Source organism: Scylla paramamosain, chromosome 8 (genome assembly GCF_035594125.1).
Source record: "Scylla paramamosain isolate STU-SP2022 chromosome 8, ASM3559412v1, whole genome shotgun sequence".
In the NCBI taxonomy this organism is placed as follows: Eukaryota; Metazoa; Arthropoda; class Malacostraca; order Decapoda; family Portunidae; genus Scylla; species Scylla paramamosain.
This window is the reverse complement of record NC_087158.1, coordinates 26372040-26389868: the sequence shown is the minus strand read 5'-3', so window position 1 is coordinate 26389868 and position 17829 is coordinate 26372040. Positions and strand designations below refer to the sequence as shown.

General features: G+C 36.4%; 1 protein-coding gene across 1 annotated transcript in view; it reads left to right on the top strand.

Annotated features, from left to right (window-relative positions):
* The window catches only part of LOC135103049 (tyrosine-protein phosphatase 10D-like), a 69708-nt gene that overhangs the window by 35992 nt on the left and 15887 nt on the right, over positions 1–17829 (top strand). Inside the window, 15 exon segments of the mRNA XM_064008960.1 lie at positions 901–1003; positions 1331–1499; positions 5398–5582; positions 5961–6064; positions 6639–6807; positions 7835–7957; positions 8213–8350; positions 9415–9520; positions 10839–11002; positions 12251–12381; positions 13878–14037; positions 14828–15000; positions 15350–15550; positions 16496–16687; positions 17491–17607. Of these exon segments, the coding sequence (XP_063865030.1) occupies positions 901–1003; positions 1331–1499; positions 5398–5582; positions 5961–6064; positions 6639–6807; positions 7835–7957; positions 8213–8350; positions 9415–9520; positions 10839–11002; positions 12251–12381; positions 13878–14037; positions 14828–15000; positions 15350–15550; positions 16496–16687; positions 17491–17607 (2235 nt within the window).

Genomic DNA, 17829 nt, shown 5'->3' with positions numbered 1-17829 from the left:
CCACTTTTATTAACCCAATGCCAATTCAGGTAAATTGTATGTAGTTTGGCACAATTATCTTTACTACTACTACTACTACTACTACTACTACTACTACTACTACTACTACTACTACTACTACTACTACTACTACTACTACTACTACTACTACTACTACTACTACTACTACTACCGCCACCAGCATCTATACTTCCACTGAACTAGCACCATCAGAATGAAGGGGTGCATACATTTCGTACGGGTTGCAAGGAGAGTCACGTATCATGGCAAGTAAAAGTATAGCATGCTGGTCTCATGTCGTGGCCACCTGCATCGCTTCATTTGAGTTCTTCGCTTAGATTTTCTTGTTAGGACACATGAAGGGGAGAGAGTGTACTTTTCTAGGGTGAGGAACTTCAGCGTCAACAAAACCTTACAAACATGTGTGGCAATCATTGGCGCGACGTGGTGAATCATGTGTGAGTATTACCGAAGGATTGAAAGAGAAAGAAACATCTTTTTCCTCGATAATAGCTTTTTAGACTTGTAAATGCAAATCATGACGGAAACTGTTGGTTAGGTTTCACTTTTTAGGCTTCATTCATCGATAACTATCCTCAAAAGAGAGGTCCTGTTAAGGACATACAGTTCTTGAGATATTATTTCATGTGACACTTTAGTACACGATATGACAAGTACAGGATATCCAGACTCTTAGCTATCCATGGGTGCAGGAGGGAGACGCTTACATTTATGAGTGTACCAAAATAAGAAAGGATGTTTATATATGATCATGAAAGCAAACATTATTCAGACTGCTACTTCTCTCTTATGTCATGCCTTGTAGTAGAGTTGGTTATGAACTGTGAAGGCTAATGTATGTGCTTCCTCTTCCCTCCCTCCCACCATCCTCTCGTGCAGGTGAGCATCAAACCAACTGACGCTTCAGAGAGTGTATTGAATGTGGAGAAGAAAGGGGACCCGCCAGGACCCGCTCAGGCAGCTTTCTATGGCCTCGTCCCAGGTACTAATTTGAAACCCCTTTGCACCTTGTCCCTACCCTCTCTCTCTCTCTCTCTCTCTCTCTCTCTCTCTCTCTCTCTCTCTCTCTCTCTCTCTCTCTCTCTCTCTCTCTCTCTCTCTCAGGATTGTTAGTAAGATTTTTTAAAATTATCAAGTAATAATATTTCTTTTATTATTTAACATACATTATTATTATTATTATTATTATTATTATTATTATTATTATTATTATTATTATTATTATTATTATTATTATCATCATCATCATCATTATTATTATCACCTCTGTGTGTGTGTGTGTGTGTGTGTGTGTGTGTGTGTGTTTCAGGGCGGGCTTACGAAATCTCTGTGGAGACGGTGAGTGAAGACCAGATCTCCAACCCCACCACCGCCCAGTACCGCACCATCCCACTGTCCCCGCGAAACATCACATTCGACACCAAGACCCTCACATACCACTCCTTCACCGTCCACTGGCAGGCTCCCAAGGGCAGAGGGTGAGTACTGAGGTGTATGAGACATGATTCACTGATAGCAAATGGCAGGGACTTTGTTTTTTTTTATGTAGGAGGGACACTGGCCAAGAGCAACAAAAATCCAATAGATAAAAAAAAAAGCCCACTGAGATGCCAGTTCCATAAAAGGGTCCAAAGCGGTAGTCAAAAATTGAAGGATAAGTGTCTTGAAACCTCCCTCTTGAAGGAATTCAAGTCATAGGAAGGTGGAAATACAGAAGCAGGCAGGGAGTTCCAGAGTTTACCAGAGAAAGGGATGAATGATTGAGAATACTAGTTAACTCTTGCATCAGAGTGGTGGACAGAATAGGGGTAAGAGAAAGAAGAAAGTCTTGTGCAGCGAAGCCGCGGGAGGAGGGGAGGCATGCTTTCATGATCATTGCAAGATCAGAAGAGCAGTTAGTATGAAAATAGCGGTAGAAGACAGCTAGAGATGCAACACTGCGGCGATGAGAGAGAGGCTGAAGACAGTCATTTAGAGGAGAGGAGTTGATGAGACGAAAAGCTTTTGGTTCTACCGTCTAGAAAAGCAGTATGAGTGGAACCCTCCCAGACATGAAGCATACTCCACACATGGACGGATAAGGCCCTTGTACAGAGTTAGCAGCTTAGGGGGAGGGGATGAGAAAAACTGGCGGAGATGTCTCAGAACGCCTAACTTCATAGAAGCTGCTTCAGCTAGAGATGAAATATGAAGTTTCCAGTTCAGATTATAAGTAAAGGACAGACCGAGGATGTTCGGTGTAGAAGAGGGGGACAGTTGTGTGTCATTAAAGAAGAGCGGATAGTTGTCTGGAAGGTTGTGTCGAGTTGATAGATGGAGGAATTGAGTTTTTGAGGCACTGAACAATACCATGTTTGCTCTGCCCCCAACCAGAAAGTTTAGAAAGATCAGAAGTCAGGCTTTCTGTGGCTTCCCTGCGTGAAATGTTTACTTCCTGAAGGGTTGGATGTCTATGAAAAGACGTGGAAAAGTTTAGGGTGGTATCATCAGCGTAGGAGTGAATAAGACGAGAAGTTTGGTTTAGAATTTTAATAGGTAGCATAAAGTAGCCAGAGGGTGGAGAAGAGGGAGGAACAAGCCCAGAATCGTCCAAGGTAAAGTTTTTAGCAAAGGTTTGAGCGAAGAGTTCAGCTTTAGAAATAGATGTGGTAGCAGTGGTGCCATCTGGTTGAAAGAAAGGAGGGAAAGATAAGCGCGATAAGAGTACATGGGAGAATACATTTAACCCATCCATTTCGCAGAAACTTGTTTTTATATTATACATATGAATGATGACATAACATAAATTAGTGTTTTTTTTTCAGTATACCGACTTTTTTTTTCTTCCTTTAAAATTAAGTCGGCTGGTGAATCTGGCAGTTTTTCCACCTATTGCAAACGTATGCTGTCTATTTTATTTATTTATTTATTTATTTATTTATTTATTTATTTATTTTCAATTATACAGACTTATACCTTGGCAGTGGATCTTGTCCAAATGACTTTTTATTTTATGTTTCGGCTGCCACTGTTTTAAATCGGACAATAATCTTTCTTTGAGAATTGTTAAAAATAGTATTTTCTTCTGCATTAGAAAATAAATACATCCCTGACGAAAAGAAAAAAAATTAAAATATCTTATTACACGTTCACCAGTCACTTAGCACATATAGAGACACTGTTGTGACTCGCCACAGGGTGGTAATAAAGCAAGCCGACGTTAACATGGGAATCAATAGATACATTAAATAGATGTTACTATGACCCATATTATGGATCATGATATTATCAGTGCTGGCTTTGTATGAAAGTTTGCCTCCTGCCCTCACGCATTAACGTCCCGCTACTAAAATATCGACGACATCCCTTCTTTTGTTTATAAAAATCGAGAAATACTATATCGCACCAGTTCGTTTTCGAATCCACGGGTGAGAGACTTCAACGCGACAATACATTCCCAGACTTTGGGAGGAAAAATGATACTCTGAAAATTTCTGTGTGTGTGTGTGTGTGTGTGTGTGTGTGTGTGTGTGTGTGTGTGTATGTGTGTGTTTAGAGAGAGAGAGAGAGAGAGAGAGAATTCGTACTTTCACGAAACAGTGGAGAGTTGTGTCTGGTGGGCAGGCGGGCACGAGCCAGCCGTCCAGCATGTGGGTGGACACTCAAGGCCCCACAGTCTGTCTCGGTCTGTACTATGTATCTACCCTCAAGAAAAGTTCATGATTAGGCTCTCTGCGCGCGCAGATCATGGAAGCTTAAGCTTACTTGGTGTAGGTGAAACACACACACACTCCACGTATTCATTTGGCACGCCGTGCATTCAGCCTTGGCTGTCTCTCTTTCAAAAACAATATGTATGTGATACTCGAACAGTATACACAGTTTTAACATTACTATGAACTTCAATTTTGATTGACTGAAGAGAGATCACACTTCGTTATTGTGTGGAAGGATCAGGAACATACTGAGGGACAACATCATGTACTGCAGTAAAGGTTGAACGTTCTTCAAGGCTTTCTCTCCTGCCTGCTGCAATAGTGTCTTCTACGCAAGAGTCACGCCATAACCCTGGCTACTCTCCTCCTCGAGGGCGTTCCGCTAGACACATGCAACAGCTCCTAAACCAGTCCTCATCCCCCCTTTCCCCTCCCCGACTGTCTCCTCGTGCCGCCCTCAAGGTCCATAAGTGTCCACAGAAGAGAGTACGATTGTACCCTTCACAGGAACTCATAGTGTGTGTGTGTGTGTGTGTGTGTGTGTGTGTGTGTGTGTGTGTAATAATTTTCGAGCTTTCGTTGTCCAATCTCTCTCTCTCTCTCTCTCTCTCTCTCTCTCTCTCTCTCTCTCTCTCTCTCTCTCTCTCTCTCTCTCTCTCTCTCTCTCTCTCTCTCATGATGTTAATGAAGAAGGAAAACTTAAAAAGTCCAATTATAAAAACCTAACTGGCAAAAAAAAAAAAAAAAAAAAAAAAAAAAAAAAAAATATATATATATATATATATATATATATATATATATATATATATATATATATATATATATATATATACAGTATATATATATATGGAGCTTCCAAGACCTTGGCTTGGATGGGTGTAGCCACAGTATATAATCTTTGCTTATTAGCTGTGGCTACCTCAAATTGGCTCTTGGTCCTACATGCCCACACCTTTCTATACTATACTTTCAGTTCTGAATTTTGTGCTTGTCCACTGTGTAGGATATTTGGCAATTCTTTCTGAAATATAAATGATCTTTATTAGTATTTGGTTAATTCTCTAATCACGTAATTGTATCTAATGGCTGGACAAGAAAGAACATTGCATCAGAGGAAACTGAAGGGATTATTAGAGAGATAAATAGACAGATATACAGTAAAATCCCTCTCATCCGGCATTCGAGTATCCGGCAGCTTCAAGTATCCGGCACATTTTTCCCCGAGCCTTAAAATCAATAAAAAATCAATGTGTACTCATAAAATCGATTAAAATTCCCGTGCGGGGCATACTTTGTCCCCTCGCCACCAGAGCGCACTGCTTCACACCACCCGCAGCCCACTGCACTGTGTTTACTCAGTGACTCAGTCCCGTGTGTGCACTGTTTATCGCCTGACGCCTTCATCATGCCTAAAGTTGTAGAAAAGAGGAAGCGAAGCGTGTTGTGCTTACACTTAAGCAGCTGATCAGATCAGCTGCTGATTAAGATCAGCTGATCTTTGTTATGGTAAGATGCGTGAGTGTAGGGTGGTGATTGTGGACATGATTTCACTTCTATTCAAGTATCTGGCATGTCGGCGGTCCCGTTGATGCCGGATAAGAGGGATTTTACTGTAGCTAAGTAGATAATTGTACGTATAACAATAACTTCTGCACGTGTTCCAACAAAGCATTAATTACAGTGAGTTTGACCGCTACCAGCTGAATCTGGAAGGCAAGAAGCAACCACCTATTTTCATCAACGCCAATGAACCTCGAAAAGCAACATTTGATTCTAATTTGGAGCCTGGTAGAACTTATAGTGTGCTGATTAAAACATTCTCTGGCAATGTTGCCTCTTGGCCTACCGCTGGGAATGTTACAACACGTAAGTATGTGTTGGTATTGTGAATGCATACCACATTTTTCATTGTAAGATACATTCTTGTATAAATACTGTATTAAGTATATTTTACCAATCAGTGTAGTTACTTAGTTGCCCAACTGCCCAACATTGCCATGCCCTAAGATACAATTAATTTTTTTCCATAAAATATAGGAAGGCAAGATAAGAGTGAAACTGAAATAATGCAAACATGTATGTTACTATATATATAACTATATATATAACTATTGGGTGTCTCTCTCTCTCTCTCTCTCTCTCTCTCTCTCTCTCTCTCTCTCTCTCTCTCTCTCTCTCTCTCTCTCTCTCTCTCTCTCTCTCTCATCCCTAACAGTGTTTCACTGATTTTGACGTTCCTTGTAGGTCCACTGAGTGTCCGCAGGCTAGTAGCAGAAGAAATGGGTGATGGACGGAAGGTGCAGCTGTCTTGGGAGCCTGATCCAACCTCAACTCAGGATCATTACAAAGTAATTCCAAGATACTGTTTTCTGTTGTATCATCATCAGTTGTTATAAGAGTGCTACAGAACAAAGGCCTGTTCTATGAATGATGCGTCAATGCAAAATACTCCCTAATTGTACCACAAGATTGATATAGCAAACTGTGCAAGTCCAGGTTCAGCATGATCAAAATATGTATACATCAGCAGTGTTTTCAATGGCAGCAGTGATAGGAAAACTTTTTACAGTACTCCTCTTTCCACCATGCCATTCACAAAATATCAAACTCATACATGAATCCCTGACACTTGAGCAAGGTTATTCATACATTGAGACCATTGTCATGCACTTAATGTTATTTCTTCTTCAAACACCATATACCATGCTAAGAATAGTGACAGATGAGTGAGCAGGGTTCACCTCATGATCATTCCCTTTGACCATCACTTCAACTGTCACAACCTCATTTCAGAACAGCCTTATCTTACACATTAAGAACCATAAGTGAGTCAGTTCATCAAGGGGGTAATTAAGAGTACCAGTGCTGCACAATACATGCCTTAATACTTTGTTTAATACTATATTACTTGGATTTTTACAGGTTGTGTATCAAGAGGTAGAGAGAGACAATGGAGATTCTCGTACCCAACTAGTGACAGAGACTTGGGCAGGGGAAGAGCTCTACCCTGGGAGGAATTATTCTATTACAGTGACTGCCATTTCAAATGATGTGGAGAGTGACCCTGCTTCTCAGATTTACTTTGCAACAAGTAAGTTCTTACCTTAGTTAGGATCCTGTGTTGTATGCTTGAAGAAACTGAACCATGTTTTTAGTAATCATTCATACAAATTGAGAAGACAGAGTTTTAAAGTATTTGAGAAAAAAAAAAAAGGTAAGACAATGAAGATTGCAAGCAAGGAGTTACATACATTGGAGTAAATGGAGTCTTCTGCAGTGAGATATCCTGTGAAGGAGCTCTTTTGAACAGTCATCAGAGGAGATAGAGCATATGATTTGATTTTTACTTCATTTCACTTGATTTATTGAATTAATAGTACATTTATAAAGTATATACACATAACAAATAAATGGCCTAGTCTGCCAAGCCATAAATGGCTCATTTCCTGACATAATAAACAGTATCATATTTTACATATCTGACACTACACATGACAATTAGCTTAACTAGTCATCACACTTTATATAACTCCAAACTGTGACAGAATTTAGTTAAATAAAAGTGAAATTAAGATATTTTGTAAGCTTGAGTTTTCATGGTGATATTGCTAGAAGCCAGCTGGCTGCATTGTTATATATACTTTCAATCTTCAGTATCATAAACTTGTGTATTGTTGATATGTAGCAATATTACATAGGACTTTGTAGAAGTGACACTAACATTGTGCATCTGCTGTTATACATTGCTCCTGTTTGATAAGCTGTACCAAATTAGTCAGAAGTGAAAATGAATCCTAAGGTTTTAATTTCTCTTAACCTCATGATCTCTTTTGTGAGAAGTTAACACTAATTAAAGTTGTTGAATGCATTTGCAAACGAGATTTGAATTGGTACAGTTTGTTTATTTATTGATTTGTTTAAATATTTATTCTATACATATATTTTTAGATGTTTCATAATCCTGTGATTTGTTTGATATTTGCTTTAAAATAATTTTCAGTGTTGGTTATGAAGATGTGTATTCTAAATATAGTACACATACTTCTTGGTGATTTGATGTAGATTATATTCAGTAAGGTAGAAACAGGAAATCAACAATGCCTCTTTATTTTATTCAGAACCAGCTTCTCCCATTATTGAGGAACTCCAACCCATACCACATGGTCTTAAAATTTCTTGGAAGAGTGATGTCACATCCAAGCAAGATAAATATGATGTTGTCTACACCAGAAATGATACAGGTAAAAATAATATGAGTAATAAACATTTCTCTCTCTCTCTCTCTCTCTCTCTCTCTCTCTCTCTCTCTCTCTCTCTCTCTCTCTCTCTCTCTCTCTCTCTCTCTCTCTCTCTCTCTCTCTCTCTCTCTCTCTCTCTCTCTCTCTCTCTCTCTCTCTCTCTCTCTCATGGTAACACATTATTAAACTTTAGTGCTTGCAAATTATATAACAGTCATTAATGTCTGTCTGCTTACTTAACATTTCCATCCCCAACAGCTCTGTCAGTGACTCGTCAGACAGAGAATACCCAAGTAGTGCTGGAAGATTTGTATCCAGGTGCTGGCTATGAAATTAAGGTATATGCTGTATCTCATGGCTTATGGAGTGAACCTCATGTGTACTTCCAAGCTGTATGTAAGTAATGAATACTCTACTGTAAGTAAGCAATCTCAGTATAGTTTTGCCTGAATATTGAGAAGAAATTAAATTATATTGGAAGAAGACATACTGTCACTTGTGTTTGAGAACATATATCATTTACTGATTCCAGCTTGACTTGCACCTCTCAATTAAATATATAGTGTTTATATAACTATACTGTACTTTTTTTTTCTCAATGGGAAGAGATTTTTCAAAGGATATAAAATAACAATATATATACCACTTTGAAATGCTGTTAAAGGAAGATGGCCAAGACAAGGCATTTGGATGCCTACTTTCACAAAATTTCCCCCATATCTTAGCCTTTAGGCATCTAAGAGAGAGATCTCACTGCACTACACTGTGCAAGAGTCACTTACACAACACATGATGATTTTCACTACAGGTTCCAAACAACAGAACTAGATAATTTTCCCAACACCTTATTTAATCCAGTTGAGTGGACTAGATGCAGGAGAACCTCCCATATAGGCCATCAAGATTATATCCCCATCCATGCATTCTCAACAACTCTTCATCCATCCATCACAGACAAGCACTCTTCTTTACCCTACAGAAACCCCATTTGGTAGGATGCAAGATAACCCCACCAAAGGCTCTTAAACAAATTTAGGATTGATGGGAAAACTTTAAGCTAGTTATGGTTATGTAAAAGGGGACAGATTTTAATGGTACTAAATCTGAGTGAGGACAAATAATTAGGGAGATGCTACAGGTACCAAAAAAATCTCATGTCAGCTATTTCATTTGCATTCATATATGTATTACACATAATAATATCTGTTGCTTGATTCCTTCTGAAAAAAAATAAAGTAGAAGCTTGAAAGGGGTAAAATTACATTAATTTCCATGGTGTCTTGTCTATCCTTCCTTGGATAATGTGAAGTCAGAGGAAAATGAAATAACAGATAAAGGAATGCAAGAAAAATGTAAAACAAAAAAGAAAGTCTATTAAAATCAGAAGAAATACTAATGATAATGGAAATGTTTGAGAAACTTGTTATGGTAACCACTCTGCATGCAATGTATGTTCTCAGATCCAAACTCTGTGCGGAATTTAACCATCACTGGTACAAGTAACTCATCCGTAAGTCTAGCATGGCAGCCACCCATCAACTCCCTTTCTACTCACTATGTTGTCCGGTGAGTATTGAGAATCCTGAAAGAAATAGTTCAGTGGTGTTGATATTTTGTTGTACAATATTTCCTTCTTATCTTATAACATTCTCATTTAATGATGATATAGGTGGTAAGCCTTCTCAGGTTTCCTTTCTGACCATTTTATTGCTGCTGTGGTAGACAGTCACTATTCTTCTCTTGAAATCTATTAACAGTAGTGTTCTTCAGGGTTCTGTCCTGTCACCCACTCTCTTCCTGTTATTCATCAGTGATCTAAACCAAACTTCTTGTCCTATCTGCTCCTATGCTGATGATACCACCCTGCACTTTTCCACATTTTTTCATAGATGTCCAACACTTCAGGAAGTAAACAGTTCACACAAGGAAGCCATAGGATGCCTGACTTCTGATCTTTCTAAAACTTTTGATTGGGGCAGAGCAAACTTAGTATTATTCAATGCCTCAAAAAACTCAATTCCTACATCTATCAACTCGACACAACCTTCCAGACAACTATCCCCTCTTCATCAGTGACACTCAGCTGTCTCCCTCTTCTACACTGAACATCCTTGATCTGTTCTTTACTCACAATCTAAACTGGAAACTTCACATTTCATCTCTAGCTAAAACAGCTCCAATGAAGTTAGGCATTCTGAGACGTCTCCGTCAGTTTTTCTCACCCTTCCAGCTGCTAGCTTTGTACAAGAGCCTTGTCCATTCATGTATGGAGTATGCTTCACATGTTGGCGGGGGGGGGGGGGGATTCCACTCATACCGCTCTTCTAAACAGGGTGGAATCAGAAGCTTTTCATCTGATCAACTCCTCTCCTTTAACTGACTGTTTAAGCCTCTTTCTCATCACTGCAATGTTTCAGTCTCTTTCTCATTGCTGCAGTATTGCATCTCTTGTGATCTTCTATTACTATTTTCATGCTAACTGCTCTTCTGATTTTGCTAACTGCATGCCTCCCTCCTCCTGTGGCCTCATTGCACATGACTTTCTTCTTTCTCTCACCACTATTCTGTTAACCTCTCTAATGCAAGAATTAACCAGTATTCTCAATCATTCATCCCTTTCTCTGGTAAACTCTGGAACTCCCTGCCTGCTTCTGTATTTCCACCTTCCTATGACATGAACTCCTTCAAGAGGGAAGTCTCAAAACACTTATCCTTCAATTTTTGACCAATGCTTTGGACCCTATTTGGAGACCTGCATCACAATAGGCCTTTTTCTGGAGGGGGATTTTTGTTGCCCTTGGTTGGTGCCCTTCCTGCATAAGAAAAAGCCAGTTATTACTGTTTTTGTAAAGAAAATATTATTTATTTAATTTTTTCTCTTCAGATACCGCACTATTGACGGATCAGAATGGACAGAACTTAATCCCACCAATCAAACTGTTGCTACTGTAGAGCAGCTAGAGGCTGGGGAACGATACATCATCCAAGTGCGCTCTGTGTCACACCATGTGGAGAGCTTCTCCCCTCAGGAAGTGGAGCAGATCATTCGTGAGTAGTAATTTATGATAGTATTTTTCATTGTTAAGTAAGAATATTTATTGGAGACTCATGTATGATAAGCTCAACCATGACATATAATATATAGTGGAACCTCAGTTCTGAAACTCAATTTGTTCTTGAATGCTGTTTAAAGTCTGAAATGTTTGAAAACTGAAGCTAATTTTTCCCATAGGAATCAAAGTGAAATGGATTAATCCATTCCCAGACACCCGGACACCCTGTCTTAGTTTCTTATGACAGACACTCCCACTGCTAAGATGGCTGCTTCACAACATCTCCAGCTCATATTTTAATTATCCAGAAAGGATGTATTGAATGAATTTAGTAACACAGAACTCACCTGAAGATACTGTTTAGACCATGCAAGTATTCTCTTTGTCACCAATCTAGTCAGGGAAGCCTTACAGTGACACAAAGAGGAGCAACCCACTCATGACCAAAATGAAGGTGATCATAACACTTAAACATCTTGCTGCTAGGGAAAGCTACTAAGAAAATGCAGTTGTGCAGTATTGATGGTGCTGGGGATCATCAAGAGAGCCACCTTCAGGATTACTCCTGAGCACTGAAAACTGTTTGTTTATACTGAGGATTCTTCAATTGCATCAAATTTACCCTATTTCAAAGATTGAATTACTGTCTTACATTCTGTGTCTCTCCTCCAAATATATAAAAATGAAGGAAATATTTATAGAAACTATAAATTAGTAATAAACTGCAGCTTTTGGTCTGTCTTTTAATATTTGAAATCAAATAACTTTGTTTGAGAACTGAATTATGGTAAGGCAACCGAAGCATTTATGAGTTCAAAGTTTTGTTTGAGAACAAATTTGTTCAAAAAGGGAGGCATTTGGAAACCGAGGTTGCACTGTATATTATATACAATAATTTCACAGTGGTACAATAAATAATAATGAAAAAATAAATTAAATTTTTAAAAGTTGTCTTCTAAACAACATTCAGAAACTTGTGTCTTTTAGAGTTAATTACAGAAATTGATTATATGTGATAGTACAAAGTAAAAGTATAGATTAACCTCACAGGTACATTATAAGTCCTGCATACCTAAGTTGTGTTGCATTGATCAGCTTATTCCTGATGTAATGCAAGTGAAGTGAATTGCAACCATCTGAATAATTTTTAATTAATTTAATTTTCTTGCTCATAAAGTGGGAAAAAATACTGTTTATAAAAGATTAGGGTTATAGTAATGTCACTATACCATTCCTTCCACAGCTCCAAATCCTGTGAGAGGTATCGAACATTATTTGGATTCTCAAAACATTACCTTTGAGTGGCCTCGACCTGAAGGCAGGATTGATTATTACACAATACTGTGGTGGAATGATATGACTCCTGATAAAAAGGTATTGAATGTGTGTGTGTGCGTGTGTGTGTGTGTGTGTGTGTGTGTGTGTGTGTGTGTGTGTGTGTGTGTGTGTGTGCATGCATGCATGCATGCATGCATGCACATGTGTATTTACCTAGTTGTATTGTACAAGGCACGAGCCAAGGCTCATTTTATCCTGTCTCCATAACCAGATTTATCCAATTTCTCTTTCAGCAAGTATACATTGTTTGCCACAATCACTTCTTCCTTCAAATCATTCCAAATTTTGATAGCTCGATGCGGGAAGGTATATTTCTTGATGTCACTCGAACATCCACTCTTCTTATTTTCTTCCCATGCCCCCTTGTGCATCTCTTTCCCTCCTCCATCAGTGGTACCAAGTCATTTCTGTCTATTCTTTCTATATTGTTTACTAATTTGTACATTGTTGTCAGGTCTTCTCTTTCTCTTCTCTCTTGTAGTGTTGGTAGTCCCATCTCCAAGTCTTTCTTCATGGCTTAAGTCTCAATTCTGGTACCATCTTTGTTGCTATCCTCTGTATTCTTTCCAGTTTCCATATATCTTTTTTTCTACATGGAGCCCAAACTACTGCTGCATATTCCAATTTAGGTTGTATCATGCTTATTATAATTTTTTTCATAATTTCTTTGTCTAAATAGTTAAATGCCACCCTAATGTTTGTTAACAAGCTGTATGTAGAGCCATGTGTGTGGGGAGTAATCTCATAGTATCCTGTCTCTATATATCTATCCAGTTTGGTCTTAAAAGCACGGACAGTTACGGCATTGGCAACGTCTTCACTGAATTCATTCATTCCATTTGTGTGTGTGTGTGTGTCTATATATATATATATATATATATATATATATATATATATATATATATATATATATATATATATATATATATATATATATATATATATATATATATATATACGTATTTATGTATGCAGTGAGGTTGCTGCTAATGCTCAAGAATCTAATGTGAATCATGTCTAGCACAGGGGTAAGTTTGCTTCTAAGTCATACTTTAAAATGGGGAACTTAAAGCCTAACACAGGAATTGGCTGCAACAAACCACAGAGAAGTCCGTAACGTAGAATAGGATAACAATAATATCATGGGAGCAAGCATACTGCTGCCACCACTGCCTCCGCCAACAGAGATGCTAGTTTAGTGAAAAGGGCAGGCTGCAGCTGCCACCAACATACACAGCAATGCAAGTTTAGTGAGAAGAAGGGCAGGCTTCAAAAAATCAGCAGATGAGTACCACATACTCATAGGTACTACAGAAGTGGTTGGCTTGGAGCAGGATTTATACACACTAGTAGTAAATAAGCTGTCCTTGTGGAAAAGTCCATATATTGTTTGGGTATGTACTATGTAATATTACTGTCATATATAAATGTTTGTTCCAAATAATATTTATATTTTTTTTACCTTTGCTTTAATTCCAGAACATGAAATCTGCATTGTAGGTTTTTATTCAGCCCCAAATTTTCTCTCACAGAAATCAAAACAAATATCTGGTGATCAAGCAACTCAGGGCATCAACCGTAAACTGACCGTCTTGATTGGAGAGTTGATGCCAGGGGAACTGTACCACTTCCAGTTCTACACCACAGCCCATGGAGTGAAGAGTGAAAATGTTTCCCTCTCTAGCAGAACAAGTCAGTGTTTTTCACACAACAAATATCCTTTACAAGCCTGGCTTTTAACATACATTATTGTGGCTTTCTGGGTCTAAGGGAGCCGTGGATGTGAAAATTTAAATGGTAGAATAGATGAAGCAAACATATGTTTATAATTTGTTTAATGTGAACTATTTTTATTAAGAGTTCTTTTTTTAATAATGATAACCTTTGATGTAATATTCTTTTAACACCATCTTTTCATCTTATTGAGATCTTTTTGCACTACTTCATACTTTGAAATTCATATGATAATATATATTTCTACTCTCTATTTTTTTTATAAATTGAATGGATTTTAAACAAATATTTTTGGGTGGTGTTGATTATGATAAGCACTTTTAACTAAAGTATATTTTACTGAAGAAAAAAGCGAGATAATCTTTATGAATAATACTGATACACATTTTACAAAAGAACTACTAAATTTTCTTGTAATTTTTTTTTTATACCTTGTGACTAACGTATACATTTCATGAAATAATAGTATTTAAGAAAAGAGCATGTAAGTAACATTATATATATATATATATATATATATATATATATATATATATATATATATATATATATATATATATATATATATATATATATATATATATATATATATATATATATATATATATATATATATATATATATATATATATATATATATATATATATATATATATATATATATATATATATATATATATATATATTTATTTATTTATTTATTTATTTATTCACAATTTACAGCTTCATTCTCATATATGCTTTTCAGGACCAGTCATCACTTCAGATATCACTATTGTTAGCCAGTCGGAGGCCCAGTCCATGACAGTGCGCTACACCCCTACACCTGCTGCTGTGGCTATTTTTGATAAATACAGATTCATGTTGTCGAACACAACTATTCCAATGAAAGAAAAATGGGCAAATGATGATGATAGAAAGGTATTATTATACTTATATTTTGAGAGAAAAAAAGGGTTATCAAAGATGTTATCAAATGTAATTTCTTCTTCATATCACTTTACTGATTAAATTTCCTGAACTTTGACACAGATAAAATATGACTTATTTTATGTTCATGATTCCTTTCATGAAACAAACATGTTACTTGGATATAAAAATTAGAAATTTTTACTCATAGAAAATTGCCTTTGGAGATTGCCTTGACGATGGCAGCAGCATTAGCCAGTGTGGAAGTATGGCATTTTCTCTTATGACAGTTCAGTTTGAAATTTCATTTCCTGGTTTAAATGCAGTTCTCTATAAAAATCATAATTATACTGTTTTCCAGGTTGTGTTTGAAGGCCTGGTTCCTGGGCGGCTATATACTGTTAATGTGTGGACTGTGTCAAAGGAGGTGACCAGCCAGCCTCTGATACGTCAAGATCGTCTTTATCCCAAGTCTGTCACTGGCATTAATGCTACTTATATATCTGACAGCGAAATCACGTTAGCGTGGATAAAACCTAAAGGCGACTATGATTATTTTGAGGTTCGTATTCCCTGAAAGAAATAAAAAGGTGTGAGGGTTGAATTAGGTTTTATATACACTCTCATGAAAACAAAGTAATTGTATGGTTAGATATAGGAATCCCATAATTTTTTAATTTTTTTAATTTTTTTTTTTATTTTTTATCTCACCTTTACCTGTTTATTCTTCAAAATAGCATTTAACATTTTTGGCCTCTAGTAGCAGTCACACACAACACACACACACACACACACACACACACACACAAATATTTTTACATGGCATTATACTTAAGGAAACCATCTGCCAAAAGTCAAGATAAGCTATTTCAAAACCAAATTTGATGTAATTTTAATATATTATGTGTCCTGATGAAAAGATGTTACCTGCCAAATTTTATATTATTTGCCTTTTAAATATCTGTAAAAGTGTATTTTCTTTTTTTGTTTTTTGAAAAACAAAAATTGACATAGTGCTTTTATCAGCAATACATTGTTGATGAAAATAACAAATAAACTTTATATAACTCCTATAAGATTGTATTCACTAAATTTGAAGATGTCTTTTTATCAGGTTTGCATATTTCTGGAACAAATGAAAAATTTTTTTTATAAAAAAAAAAAAAAAAAATATATATATATATATATATATATATATATATATATATATATATATATATATATATATATATATATATATATATATATATATATATATATATAATTTATTTATTTATTTTTTCTTCAGCAGATGAACCCTTAACTCATTAGGAAACTTTTAGTTGAGCTGAATTTTCATAATAAACAATAAAGTACTAACTTGTCCTCAGACATTATGGTGCCTTTAATCGTGTTTAACATTTTATTTATCATCGTCTTCATTGATTATTTTATACAGTAGGGATGCTTAGGCTGATTTAAATTCATTTAGTATTTTAGTACTAACACATGCCACTTATGCTTGCAGGTGCAGTATTTGAGTGATGATGAATTAATTACTAATGACACCAAACATGACTCTATCACCATTACTCAACTGCGGGCACACCGCAACTATACCTTCACTGTGCTGACCATTGCTGGCAATATAAAGAACAAAATGAGGCAGTCTAAGTCTGTATCTGCTACTTTCACAACTCATGAGAGTACTCCAGGCAAGGTAAGAGCTTGTTATTAATATCCATGTTTTCTTTTCTCCCTCTCTTTTTTCAATTTTGTTGTCTTCATTAAGATATTTATAATTTTCATCATTATTTTTGTGCTGTTACTTGAATCGCCTTTACTAAATGGTTGCCATTGCATAACTACTCACTGCTCAGGCTAATTATCATTTAGATCTAAAATCCTGTAAAAGTAAGCATTGGTATCAAGTAAAACCATTAATTCAGAAGTAAAGCTGCCCCTCATCTTCTAGAGTAGCCACTTCATTATGCAGAAACAATAAGCGAGAGATGCCTGGATTTTTAAGGGTCTGCCATTGGTATTACAAGTACTGCATCTTAAATATTGGTAGTTGAGCTTTGTTTGAATGTGGATACAGACTTAATAGACATCAATCCCAGCATGTTTTATGTATGGACAAAATGGTAAGAAGTCAAGCCACTCAGCCTTCTTACACCATACACAAATTGGTGGATAATTGAGGGTTTTTTTTTTTTTTTTTTTTTTTTTTTTTTTTTTTTTTTTTTTTTGCTACTCTCCATCATCCCAGCCATTCTCTCAATTTTTTTAATACAAGTCATGAAACATTTAAAATTTCAGCTAGCATTTTGTTAGTTGTAAGATGATTCTACAAATTACTTTTTTGAGTATGATGTATATAGAATTGGGTAGGAAAGGGAAATAACAATAGGAAGGAATAGAGAAAATTACAAGGTATAGAAATATTTTGATTGATCAGTCAAGTACTGTACATCAACAATTGAGATTTAGTTTCAAGTTAAAATCTGTGGTTCTTTGCAGGTGGCAGAATTTTCTCCCATTACCGTGATGCCCAACTATATTACCTTCAGGTGGTCATTACCTCCTGATGAAGAAAATGGTGTTCTTTTAGGATTCACAATAAAATATGGAATAAAGGTAAGAATGATTTTGTCTGACTTAGTGTAATTATACCATGTTGGCACTATGTTTGGTCTCCCAGGCTCTTATATCTCATTTCATATTCATAATTATGCATAAGCAATGTTACACTGATATAGCTGAGCTGATAGTCTAGCAATAAGTCTGTCTTCCTTAGCTGTTGACTCAGTTGCTGCTGGTGTCTACTTGATTATTTTCAAAATTTTTACACTCAGGTCT